The 14,791-nt window shown below is 33.5% G+C and overlaps 1 protein-coding gene across 3 annotated transcripts in view; it reads left to right on the forward strand.

Annotated features, from left to right (window-relative positions):
- LOC132131899 (rab GTPase-activating protein 1-like) overlaps window positions 1–14,791 on the forward strand; it is a 97,159-nt gene that overhangs the window by 59,028 nt on the left and 23,340 nt on the right. For all 3 annotated transcript variants that reach the window (XM_059544051.1, XM_059544052.1, XM_059544050.1), the window contains exon 14: window positions 14,089–14,202. In XM_059544051.1, the coding sequence (XP_059400034.1) occupies window positions 14,089–14,202 (114 nt within the window). The remainder of the gene's footprint in view (window positions 1–14,088; window positions 14,203–14,791) is intronic.

A 14,791-nucleotide genomic window follows, 5' to 3' on the forward strand; every position in this document is an offset into this window, starting at 1 on the left:
TACCGAACCGAAAGCCTCGTACCGAACGGTTCAATACGAATACGCGTATCGTTACACCCCCAATATATATATATATATATATATATATATATATATATATATATATATATATATATATATATATATATATTTATATATTTATTTATATATTTATTTATATTTGATATAAATATAGTGTTGTCTTGTGGGCAGACATGGATAAAGTTTGGTCAAATTTACAAAAATGATTGATGATATAATCCCTAAAAACTTAAAAACATCAACAAAAACATAATTCTGTAAAGAAAAACTAAAAAATAGCATTTAAAAAATATAAATTAAAAAGTATAAACAGTTATGTAATATAATATAATATATATTTTTCAAATATTAAAAAAAAAAAAAAAACTTGTGAAATAAAAAATGGTTTTCATTGAAAGTAAAAATCTCCTGGTTAACAATAATTCCAGTGCCATTGCAGCTCCCTCAGGAGTGAACCCAGCTGTTCAGTCCTGGCAGCTCACACAGGCCTGCCATCCCCAGCGCACATCCTCCAAACTTGGCATGTCTTCACATTTACTTCCCCCATTCTCTCACGTTTCCTTCCAAAGGATTTTGGATAGCTTGCTCTAAATGAAATACCATGAGACATCCAACGTCTCCAGCAGGGTCCTTGGAGTATCACCAGACTTCATTTGGCTGCACCACAGCGGCCAGCTGTAACACAGAAGTGGCTAAGCAGCCTTCCCCAGAGAACATAGATGGACCCCCCCTACCGTTCTGGACCTGCCTTGAGATGTAGTTTAATTTTAACTAAAAATGAATGCTGAGACATTATGTTCTCACGTGCGGCGCCTCTCCTCTCCCGTCTCGATTGATATTGAGTTCTCTGGTGGTTGTTACAAGACTATTCCGGCATCTGGTGCCACAGTGGAGGAGAGCTCCAGATGTTCCTGTGAACGATAAGGGCGAGGAAGACAGGAGGAGGGTGAAGTTTGGAGGGTAACGGAAGAGCATCTATTTTAGGCAAGGAGAATCTGTGCAGCCCACTTGTGGGTCAAAGTTACAGTTGTTCTTTTTTTGTTGTTGTTTTTTTTCCAGATCTTTTAATTTATTTAAAATGACATCAGTTATAAACTTTCTCATTAGATAATGTCTGTTCAAGACATTGTATATAATTGTAAAATTTGTAATAATTAGTCAATTTAATTTTGTAAAGTTAAAATAATGTAATGACAAGGTTATATACATATATATATATGTATGTGTGTGCGTGTGTGTGTATGTGTGTATATATATATATAATAAAAAAATTTTTTATAAATTGTATTTAATTAAAATTATTTTTTTTACATATTTTACTTGAATAATATATTTTATTATATCATCAACTCATGATAGACTATGACACTCCCAATTCATAGACTATTCATAGATTATTCAAGACATTGTATATAATTGTAATATTTGTAATAATTAGTAAATTTAATTTTGTAAAGTTAAAATAATGTAATGACAAGGTTATATATGTATGTGTGTGCGTGTGTGTGTGTGTGTATATATATATATATATATATATATATATATATATATATATATATATATATATATATATATATATATATATATATATATATATATATATAATAAAACTATTTTTTTATAAATTGTATTTAATTAAAATTAATTTTTTACATATTTTACTTGAATAATATATTTTATTATATCATCAACTCATGATAGACTGACACTCCCAATTCATAGACTATTCATAGATTGTTCAAGTCATTGTATGTAGCAATAAATTGCATTTTTTATTCATTACAGTAATTATAATAAGTAATTTTATTAATTACCTTAGATATATTTAATTTGAAAAAATTATATTTTAAATATCTATTTAAAAACATTTTTCAAGGTAAAAACTAAATATATATAGACTCATTATAGACTGATTATTCAATTAATTTTATAAATATATATTGTATAAATTATTTTTTTGTAATTAAAATGTATTTGTTCAATTTATCATGGACACGCCAAACTCCCATATATATTTACTTATATATTTAAAATATATATTTAAATATTTAGGCACTCTTAACTCATTATGGACTATTCAAGTTATGTATATTACATTTTATATCATTTAAATAGATACTTTTTTTTACCTTGAAAAAATGTATTTAAATATATAAATAAATGTGTTATTATATTTTTATGCCAGAGCACACTGAAGGCTGAAGTGGAAAGTGTTTCCGTGTCTCCATTGAATGGATTGGTTGGAGAGCTTTTTGCAGAATCCCGATGCTAGAATATCAAAAGTCTAGTTCTGTGCCAGACTGCCAGTCTATTTTTGGGCATATTTGAATATTAATAATTCCGGGTTGCAAATTCTTCAAATAAATCCTTGGATGTGGAGGGGGAGAACACAGTAGTCTTACATTGTCATGGAAACCACGAGGAAATCTTACCCCACTGATTAACTTTTGATCATGGGAAATTAATTAAAATCATTGAGAGTAGGACGGCATGCATCCACAGGCCCGCTCGCGTCCCTTAGCACCACATCTCTCCCTATTGTTTTCCATGGAAATCCACCAAGGGATCATGTGTCTGAGCCCGAAATGGCACCATGGAAGATAATGTCATTAGCGGTTGAACAAACGGGTTATGAACACACACAAGGGGAGAAGTGAGAAGGACAGAGGAAAAGCATACCGTTTGTCCCCGAGGAATTGTCTTTGCACTCTTGAGTTCTTCAGGACTTAATGGCAGAACAAGTGTCACTTTTGGAGAGCGTGTTTTCACATGTTCTCTCAAGGGTTGCTGCGCTGGCGTGTTGTGGAGTGATCAGACTGAAGCTAATGAACCTGATAGTAATGAGACAGCATTCGCTCTCTGCAGGTCTCCGCAGACGAGCCAGACAAGGCCTCGACCTCTGTCTTTTTTTTGTTTCCTCTCCCTCTCATTTGCGTAAACCTTTGCTGTCTATCTCTTGATCTCCACACTCTGGCAAGTTGCCTCTGAACATACTTCACAGCATGCCAAGCCATTTACAAATGCCTTCACTTTCCATGCACTTTTTTGTGTCGCTCATCCACCCTGCCATGGCAGTGCAGATGTGTGTCTGAAAGCATTTTGAAATATTAAATCAGAATTAGCTTTTGCCTTTTTACATATTGCTAGTCCTAATTAATTAATATTAAAATTTAAAAATTTTCAAAAAACATCTGTTTTATATTTAGTGAGTGTTTTGTCATGTCATATTCAGATATATACACAACATCAACATAAAATTAAATTAAACAATTTTAGTTAAATTGAATAATTTTTTGTCAGAGTAACACTGATAAAAATCAATAATTTAATGTTAGTTTGACGTAAAAAGCATTTTAGTATTTAATGTTACATTTATTTTGTGTATTTAAGTAAGTATTCTCATATGTAACCCTGGTCTTAAGTATACATTTTTCAAAATTGAGATCTAAACATTTTCATTGATGTATGGTTTGTTAGGATTTGAATATCTGGGTCTGAGGGTGCAAAAAAATCTTGCCAATTCTTGGCAATGCATATTATGAATCAGAAATTAAGTTTTGATATATTTACAGTAGGAAATTTACAAAATATCTTCATGAAACATTATCTTTTTCTTAATATCCTAATGATTTTTGGCATAAAAGAAATGCCCAATGTTTACCCAATGTTTTTTTGGCTATTAGTAAAAATATACCCCAGTGACTTGAGACTGGTTTTGTGGTCAAGGGTCACATATGTCTATAGAATCAACTACTATGATTGGATTATATGCATTGTTTTCCTCAGAAAACATTAATTTGTGGCGTTTTTTTTCTTATTGTATTTTCAATAACAGTATGTTTTTTTATGGTTTTGTTTTCATTTATAATGCATGACATATATATATATACGTATGTATGTATGTATGTATGTGTATGTATATATATATATATACATATGCACACACACACAATATTACAACCTTCCTTTTTCTTATACAGAACAGAAAACAAAAAAATATATACATAGATAGATAGATGTTCTGCACAGCTTGTCAGTGAAAAATTGGCTCTGTGTAGTCAATGCTGCTCCATGTGAAAGCACGCAGGTGATGGAGATTTACCGCTGATTACAGAACCGGCTTTACTGACGAGATGCGCGTTAAATATCGCATGCGAGTTACCTTGCAGCCCTTTTTTATGTTTTTTTTTTATTTAATTGGAGATATTAGTAATTTAAAGAGAAACCTAAAATTTACGGTTGGCAACATTTAATCGCCTTCCATGACATTTTAAGTCTGTATAATTTTCATTGTTTGGACAAAATATGTTTAAACATTTATCAAAATATGTTCTTTTGTATTTTGCAAGCAAAAATAGTCAAACAGGTTTGGAATGACATGAGTGTGAGTAAATGATGACAAAATGTTAAAGCATAAACTGTCGCTTTAACCACATCAACTCTGGGGACCCACCGGTGGGTCCAATATTGCATATGCCTAATTCTCAAAAAATCAAAATAACAGCTGAAGTGGTTAAGCCTCAGGACTAGTAATCAGTAGGTTGCTGGTCTTAACAATGCAAGTCAAATAGGTTATGTGAAGTGAAATAAAGATTGTCGTTGTGCCTTTCCCCTAAAGGTTGCCCCTTTGTCACGCACATTTGGGTTAAAGGAGCGAGACAGATTCAGTCAAATCTATGACTTGACTCCTTGTGAGGAAAAGCAGGTCACCAAGAACAATGAAGGATGGTTTTGACACCACTGTTCCCTTATCAGCCAGGCTCCACTCACAGCCCTTTAATTCATAACCGACTGTATTAAAAGCCCTATTCCCCTGAGAGTCAACGCTCTTATTTCCAATCATCTCTGTGTGTTCGGCTAGATCCATCATAGTTTAATCCACTTGACCTGAGGTGAATCTTCTGGGTCTGTGCTTTCCCCTTGGAAACGAATTCTACCATTACTTCATTGTGTAAATGTGGGTTTAGTTGTCCATTTGAATAACATATCGACAAGTCGAGAGTTCCTGTCACTAACTCTCAGGGCTTTTTTTCCCACCGGCCCTCAAGACTTCAATTCTTGTAGCTATGGCAGCTTAATTCAGGAAGACTTTTGAAAGTTTTGAGGCTGAAAAATAATAGCCGCTAAAATAGAAAATTCTCTGCTTATAGTATCCAAATGCATGTTTGTGACACTGTGCTCTCTTAGGTTGTCAGATTCTCAAAGGTCTTCTGGGTTAGTTGACATGTCCACTACATGTTCCCTGCATTTCCATTGTGCCTTCTGACCTGAGATGCTGCCTTCATCCACCTACTTTGGTTTCTCACAGATTACTTTGGGATGTTTTGAATGGTCATGCGTTAGTTGGCGTCACCCCTTTTTCACTGGTCTGTGACCTGTGTGGCCTTTTTCTTCCATAATAGTGAAGTTTAAGTTTTCTAAAAAGGAAACTGACCCAATGCATAAAGGGCACCTTCCATCTAGGCACTCACATCACAAATGGATAGGTAAAAAACATCCGCTGTTCCCAGGAGGAGAGACAAATATAACCACTATTCAGCAATGCTTCACAGCTGAAGTAGTATTAAGTCCATACACATAAAATCTAAAAGCAATATTTTTCAGCAGTATCGTTAGCATAAAGTGTCACTATGCCATTAAGTAAATTTGTAAAAATAGGACAAAAAATATATAATCTCCAGCATCACTAGTCTATTCTGTTTATTTTTGGTAAAATTATCAAACTATGGCAATGAGGAGAAAATAGCTACTTTCTGCTCTCAATTTAGTATTTTGGTGGCTTTTTCTTTAGGGATGCACAGTATATTATGGTCATATCGGTATTGACTGGTAAATTTTTTATTTTATCCATATCGGTCTGATAAGAACGATGTATTTACAACTTAACTTTTAAAAAAAGGAAGTTAGCTATCATTATAAATGTGGGATGGTAAAGATTTTTGTAGTTTATTTAAATTCAAACCAGTTATTTTAGAAAAAAACTATTGCATAAAGTTAAGCAATTTTCATCTTAATTTTAGGTTACATTTAAGTCATTTTGTTGTGTTGTATGTTTTGTTTTTAGATTTTTTTTCAATATTTCTATTTAGCTTTATTTTTATTTCTTTAGTGATGAATACATCAGTTTAATTTTTTCTTTTAGTTGCCATTTTCAATTTAAAGTTTTAAGGTTCTAATAGTAATTTTTATTTCAGCTTTATTTCAGTTACCAATTTTAAATAGTTTTATTTTTTGTTAATTATAACAACTCTTAATTAAAAGCAGATTTATATGATATTCGGTGTCATAGAAACAATAAATTATGGTGACAATTTATTTTGTTATCAGTCTCAAAGTGTAGATTGTCTGATATTAGCTAATATATAAATGAATGGGTTCATCAAGTAACTCAAGAAGTTAGTGTACACCCTGAACTACAATATATCTACTTTTGAGGATCGCAGTTTTTGATTGCCTTTGCCTGATCAGTGTTTTGCAGGAGTTTAGCTGTGCATTGTATATGCATGTGAGGTCTGTTGATTCGGTGTGTTTTCGCACTGTGACACAGTTAATAACCAGCCGTCAGTGCGATCACACACAGCGCTGACATGCATTATGCATGAACAAGATTAATCTGTCTTGGTGCTTCGAAGCATAGAGAGCACTTCAGTCCTTCTTCGTCTTTCTCCCTTTCTCTTCCTGCTCTCAGGCACCTTTTATTTTGCCGCTGCAAGGTTGGCTGTTGTGATGAGGCTAATGCAGCAGTTTGTCAATTTCAATTACAGCCCCCTTTGAACTGCGCCGAGTCCAGCCAGGGGAAGGGGAAGTAATATTGCTACTGTCAAACACCTGCGATTTTTCTGCCTTGCCTTTTTCCCTCGCTTCTAATTTTAATCTCCACCACTCTTAAGGTTCATTGCAGGAAGGTTAAAGGGGTCAGGCTATGTACTTTATAATACAAAAGAGGATTTTCTCTTAGTAGACATGTAACGTTCTCATCACAAAGCTACTACCTAGAATATTTAAAGAAACTAAGCTGTAAAAAAAAAAGTAATCTTGGCTGATATTTAAGTAGGAATACACAATATGTCGATATCTTATCAGTTATTGGCTGATATTAGACACCGTTTTGTATAATTTATTAGTATTGGATGATATAAAGTTCTCATCACAAAGCTACTTTTAAAACCATCTGCTATATAGAAACTAAACTGTAAAAAGAAGTCATCTTGGCTGATATATTTAGGAATACTAAATAAATCGCGATCATGTTGGTTTTCGGAAAATACAAGATTTTTTATTTATTTATCGGTTTTGGTTTTTATGGGCTAAGTAATTTTGCATGTTCTTTTCCTCTATTTTTACATTTAAATCATTACGTTCACTTAATCTTTATGAATACTAATAATTTAATAACACCGTAAAAAATTTAGGAACTCTCGAAAAAATGTATATCCATTTTTATGCGATAGATTATAATGATATGATGCTTAGACTCACGTTAACATTTAAAACGATACATTTTTAGTGGGGTTTTTTGTGTGTGTGAATTCATTTAGAAAATATATTGTCAAATTTTAGTATCGGGCATTAATTGATTTAATAGCCATAACATGAAAAGATTTATTGACTTCTCAGCCAGAGTTTTAGTACCGGAGCAGCCCTATTCATTTGCCATCAGTTTTTCACACAGAACTTGAAATTAATCAGAGTGTTTCAGCAACTCCGAATCCGTTCACTCACAGAAAGTCTTAAAATAAATATCCGTTTATTATACTGTACAATGTTACGATGTCTACTTTTTTTATAGCATTTAAAACAATAGGTTTTAGTTTAGTATTTTATTAAAAAAAAAAAAATTGTATTTTTGTTTATAAATAATGTTTATTTTTTATGTTTTTACATTTACATAATATTGAATTTTACTATTGTAATTTACCATTTAGCAGCCATGATGTGAAATAATTAGGGCTGCTCCGATCACGATCGTTATGCGCATCTCGTCAGTAAAGCCGGTTCTCTAATCAGCGGTAAATTCCCTCAGGTGCGTGATTTCACATAGAGCAGCTGTTACTACACAGAGCCGTTGTTAACTGAGAAGATGCGCAAATCCACGTTCATTTTCAGCGTTTATTGGCGCATCTTCTCAGTTAACAACGGCTCTGTGTAGTAACAGCTGCTCTATGTGAAATCACGCACCTGATGGAATTAACCGCTGATTAGAGAACCGGCTTTACTGACGAGATGCGCATTAACGATCAGCCGATCGTGATCGGAGCACCCCTAGAAATTATTTGTATCGGTTTTTAATAATTAATAATATTAATAATCCATACATCCAAACAGGTTATTTAAATGTCTGTTCAGCTCAACAACAATGGTCAACGTCTTTATTTCATCTTCCGCAGCTGAACAGAGATCATGTAATCGCTTCCCGCAGATACCTGGCTTGACCTCTATTGCTTTATATTACAGTATCACGTGTTGACAGAGCACATTCGGATCCCCGTAGAAACATCTACGGCTCCACTTGGATCAGATTGGGCTTTTGCTAGCACATCACACCACTTATATACCCTCTCCTCCCGGTGACATCTGAGAAATAGGTCAGCTCGCTCCAGGTGGGGCTCTGGCGACAGCCGCACTGTTGTCAGATCGGCGCTGACTGCCTTAGAACCCAGTGGGATGCCCGGCACAATCTTCAGAGGCTCTATCGCACTGTGAGCCCACCACGGAAAGTTCTAGAGTGACGGAGCGGGTCTGACGGCAGCTTCTCAGAGACGGCGTGCCTGTCTCACTCACTGTTCCTCCACTCCAGCTTGTCATGCTGCATCTCTCAGTCCGGCTTGCACTTATGTCGTTCGCTGTCATCCCGGATTTCAGAGCGACTCAGTCTGTTCTTGCGGGAGACTCTGCTTTGAGCTTATAGACGCCGGGTCTATTGCTGTGACTGAACCAAGCGGCTTTCAGAGTTCTAGGATGCGCTGGTACAGTACTGCCTGTCATTCTGGGGTGGTACCGAGATGAGCGAAGGCCTGTGAGCTTCAGGGTGAAATGTGCTCTGGAAAGAACATGCATCTGTTGATGCTTCTTTGTGGCAGCTCATTTGTTGGGCCCAATTCACACAAGGCTACATGCCAAAATGTACTAAGCGTATGAGAACTAAGACACGTATTTTTAGACCCTAGTATTTTTATTTTTTGTGTGACACTAGGTGAAACCTCAACTATAACCGGTTAAGAGCATTTTCTCTTTATATGATAACTTTGATTAGTCACATTGTAGTGCAGTTTTTAAATTTTTCTATATTCTTAGTTTTAATTTAGTTCCATGTAAAATGTATCTTATTCGTAATAAAGAACTGTAATATCAGTTTTTCACACCGTACTTTGATGTATCGATTTTTTTGTTTTACTTTTTAATATTTTTATTAGATAATTATCAATTAAAATGAATTAATACTTTTTTTTTTCTTAAAATCTATTTTTATTTAGAATTCTTTTTGTGTATTTATAGTGTAGAGTTTTAATTTTGGTCACCTCTAACAGTTTAATAACATTAAATAGCAAATCTCAAAATGGATATCCATTTTTAATCCTGTACATTTTGTCTTGATGCCTAAATTCACTTGTGGCATTTAAAATGATTTTTTGTTTGTTTTAAATAAATATAGTTTAAAATTTCAATAATATTTGTTTATCAGAAATATTTCAGATACCTTTGTTACCGTTGCTGGGAGAAAAAGGGACCCAAGAGCAGATTCGCAGTTTGCCAAATTTATTGAACAAAAACAGGCAATAGTCCAAAACAAAGACAATAGTCCAAAACAAAGACAATAGTCCAAAACAAAGGCAATAGTCCAAAACAAACGCTGACAATCAGCAACCAGGTAAGGAATCCAAAACTGAACTGTGTACGGGAACTGGGTACACCAAAAAGACAAAAAACAAGATTAAATAAACAAACAAGGCATGAAAACTAGGCACAACTAGAGCAAAATAGTTTTAAGGGCAGTAGTGAAACGGATGGTAGCCAAGACACACACTGACAGAGAAGCACAGAAAGAGAGAAGCATAAGTATAGAAGAAAATTAATGCGAAATTGAGAGACAGGTTTGTGTGAGCTGGAACACTAATTAGGATAAGGTGCAGCTGTGAAGGCAGAGTGAGTGGAATTAACCACTTAAGACATGACACAACAGAAGGCCTGATGATCAAACCAGTGTCCTGACAACCTTTAAAATTAATATTTTAATATTGCCTTATTTTGAATGTTTTGTTTAAAAGTATTTATTTTAGGTTTCATTTTTTTTTTTTTTTTTAATGTGTTCATTTTTTTTTCAAGTTTTACATATACATTTGGAAATGTATTGCTTATCAGCCATAACTTTTTGATATTTTCAAAATTACTAATAATTTCATAACATACCATAATATCATATATAGTCAAATACCGTCTTATATCAAATTTTCATACTGTGTATTATAATCTGAAGCCTAAAATCACTTTTTAAAATATTTACGTAAAATTTGTAAAAACGTTTAGGTATACATTTTTTTAATGTTTTGAATTTTTCTTTTTTTCTTTTTTTATTACCAATTTTTCATTTTGTACCCTGAGTACAGTGATGTGTAAATTAACAGCATTTAAAACCATTTACTTAATTTTTTTGTTTAGTAGTTTTCGGTTAAATTTTGATATAAAACCAGGCTGGTACAATCATTAATTCCCTGTGAACTGAACCAGTAACCTTTGCATTGCGCCTTGCTCAACTGGTTCAGTTCCACACCCAGGTTGCTCATGTCTGACTAATAAACTCCGAGCCCTACTGAAGTTCCCTCTGATCAATGTCCCTGAAGTTCAGTGGTTTTATCTGTCTACAAAAGCCTAGACAAATCTAACTGCGACCACACACCCAGTCAACAGTAGCATTCAGGGCAAACACTGTCGGGAAGTTTACTTGGGCTTTAGCCATGGATGTAATCAGATTGCATCCCTTTGTTTATCCCTCTCTCCATGTCTCTAGTCTCTGGACACTTTTGCTGTTGCAGAGCCTCACAGATGTTTAGTGGCCACATTACCATTCGCAGCCTGTATCTCTGGCTGTATTTATAAATACCATGTGTCACTAACTTGCAGTTTATGAGGCAGCATTTCATTTTCATGCAAGCTGGGAGAAGTGAGAGTGATGGGGGTGAAAGGGAAAGATTCAAAGAGAGTGAGGAAGCAACAGTGAAAGTAAACGCAATCATACACTACGCTGTGATTAACCCCATACTGAGACTAAATTACAGCTTTGAGTCTTTTTGTTGCTCTTGCAAAAAAGCACCAATATGGCACTTGCTGTAAAAATGCAGGTTTTATATATTCCCCATTATAGGTCGTTGCTTGGCAAAGGTCAGAGTTCTCCTTAGGCTATGGTGTGACATTAGAGCTTATTACTAGGGTTTCAATGATTGAGGATTTGGCTGCTCCCTAAAACTGATAACAGTAGCTGCTGGAATGATATATTCATGTTATTTTTTACTTTTTTACATGGTCATGTGTGTATTTGTATGTTTGTGTGTGTGTGTGTATTATATTATTTTTTATGTTTTTTTTATATAATTTATATTTTATGATTTATAATATGTTTATAAATATGTAGGGGTGGCACGGTTTAACTTTTTCACGGTTCGGTTTGTTTCACGGTTTTAGAGTCACGGTTTTCGGTACAGTTCGGTATGTGCTACGTTTATGGAAAAACTATACTTTCTAATAAAAAAAAAGAAGAAGAATATTCTATCCAACTACAAGCAACAGCACACATAAATACAATAGAGTAAAGAAACAAAGAATAAACAGTTATTTTCAGTTTTTTTTTTTTCAGGTAGCAGGTCTAGCATAAGTTTTTAGGTACAGAAATTTAATAAAGTAATCAAATGTAAAACAGCATTGCATATTGGACTATATCAATTAAAGATAATTCTTTATTAAAGTTATAAAAGCTTTTTAATCAAGAGCAGTGAGTGATTTCTTTGTTGTTGCTGTTTCTATTAATATAAAGACTGTCACTTTAAGAGAATGCACTGATACAGTAGGCCTGCGCTCAGCCGGCTATGTCTGCTGTAGGATTCTTACCAAGACGGGCATTTTGACATAATTTTTGTCTGAATTTGTCCATTAAAACTCAATACTTCAGAGATAGCTTAATATTTGCGTGCGTTCTGAGGCGCGGGTTTGCGCGCTTGTGATGAGCGCAGGCACAAATCCTCACTGCGCGCGAGCTCGCGTCTTTGGCTCTTAAATGTTTAAACTGACAAAGCTTAAACGAGTTTAGTTTAAATACATATTAATGTGTGCTGTTCAGGTCTCATCTGTACGCGCGCGCTTTCAGCACCCAGATGATGACAGAATAAATGACCACCCCTATAAATATTTATTAAATCATAATATTTTCCAATAATTTAAATAAATCTGACAAAATATCATTTCATAAATGTTCTAAAATATATTATATATTGTACTGTTTTTATTAACTAAATATATTGAAACAATAAGTAATACAATAATTGTTAATTAAAATAAATCTGAAATAAAAAATTTGATTAAAACAATACTATATGATATATATATATATATATTGTAAAAACATTTTATAAATATTTACCCTTTAACAAACTCTCAGCCGTGCTGTAAACAGGTGAGGGGAGGTGAAAACCTTTCTTCTCTCGCATTAGTTGACTGATGATGCTTTTAATTAGCCCTGACACACGCTGTTAATTGAATGCACCTTAATACAACTCAGCCTGTCAGAGATGTTGCCACGGCATGAATTCCATGGATCTGTTCACTCAAGACTTGACGGAAAATAAAACTGCTTATTATAAAAATTATGCTCTTTTAGTCGGTTTATTATGGCATGTGTTGCAAAACTACACTTCCCATAATTCTGCATGACACAAAACTCATTCTGGATTAGATGCCTTTAAGTGTCTCGGGTCCAGAGTTTCAGTCCTGTTTTGCATCTTAAGAGTCTGTTCATGTACTCCATCATGTGACTGGAACGGTGTCGGCATATGACTTGATAATTTGATTTGCTGTTCAGCTTTGAAGAGTGCACTTCTTAATCTGTCTCAGCTCTGTAAACACTTCACACAATGTTATGCCTTCGCTCAAGGACTCTTCTTAGAGTCTTCTTGACAAAATACACATTATACGCTCTCCTCCACTGTCCTCAGTCAAGCTTAAACTTCAAGTTTGTATCGGAGCATTGTATTATATTGGAACGAACATTGATCATATGATTGGCAATTGAGCTTTTCCAGTGCAGGCTACATATATGACAGGACCTTATCTGTATCTCATCTGCCAGCACACTAATCTGTTCAAATCACAGATATGTTCCCGCATCTGTTGCTGTTCCTATGAAAAAGAAAAAAAAAAGTGTTAAAAGGCTCCAAAAAGTCTAGAATCCAGATCAAATTAAAGTAATCTAATACAGCATTTTATTGTCATCCATTGTTATTGTTGTTATTGTTATTATTATTAATAATAATAATAACCATATCAAAACATATTTATTTAAATAAGTATGACTAAAAATCAGCTAGTAATAATAAATAAACACACATTATAATACAGTAGTTTTTATTTAAATATTTATTTATAAAATAATTAAACTAAGTAAATAATAAATAAAAAATGCAAAGTTGTTGGCATTATTATTACCATTAAAACAATTAATTTACAAACAGTTAAATTAATAATAATAAATAAATGACATTTTCATTTAATTTCATTTAATAAAAAAAAAACTATTTATGAAAACCATTCTATTAAATATTGTAGTGTAATGCAAAATCTTTTCTGGTTTTAAATTATATAAAAAATCTTATTTTAATTATTTAGTAACAATATATACAGTAATAGAAATCATTAGTTATCATATGTATTTTATAAAAAAAAAAAAAAAAGTATTTATTCATTATAATCAATAATGAAAAAAATAAACATCTTAAACTTACAAAAAATAATATAAATAAACTCAAAAATAAATGTCAAATAAAAAAAAATGCCTGATTGTAACACTCTTGTTTGAACCCACAGGACTCGCCCCAAGAAACAGTCATCACTAGAGACATCCATCGTACCTTCCCTGCTCACGACTACTTCAAAGACTCAGGCGGTGATGGCCAAGACTCTCTCTACAAGATCTGCAAGGTGAGGTGAAAGCTGCTCATCCTGCAGGCGTGACTCACTCCAGTCGTCTGGTAACAAGCATCACCACACCACTGCAACATCTCTATCCACTGACCTTTTGTTTTGTCATAATACAAGCTGCCTCCATAGATACAGGCATTCAACCACATGCTGTACTCGCCTCCCTGCATCTGTGAAAATGAGAACTCGTGCACCCTGCTATAGTTAAAGTTACGCATCATGGATCCATTATTATATTTAGAAACAAAGCTTGAGTAATAGATTATGCCGTTTCCAGCAGGCAATTATGCAGTTAAGCACACATCTATCTCTATATAATTAAACAGATGGTTCTGGCTGTGAAATCTGAATGAATGAGCAACATTAAACAAAGCAGTCTTAAAATACACATATCTTTTTTTTCATCAGAAATCAGTTGAATTCAGTACTAGTGCTGAACTATGTTGCTTGACATTTTTACTTAATTGCTTTGCAAAGAAATACACTTTGATCATTTTAAAATATATAACATAATGTATAAAAATGCATTTGATAAAAATCTTACAATATAAATTTTGATTATAACTGTAACAATTGTATATTAAATTTC

Source organism: Carassius carassius, chromosome 48, assembly GCF_963082965.1.
Source record: "Carassius carassius chromosome 48, fCarCar2.1, whole genome shotgun sequence".
Taxonomy (NCBI): Eukaryota; Metazoa; Chordata; class Actinopteri; order Cypriniformes; family Cyprinidae; genus Carassius; species Carassius carassius.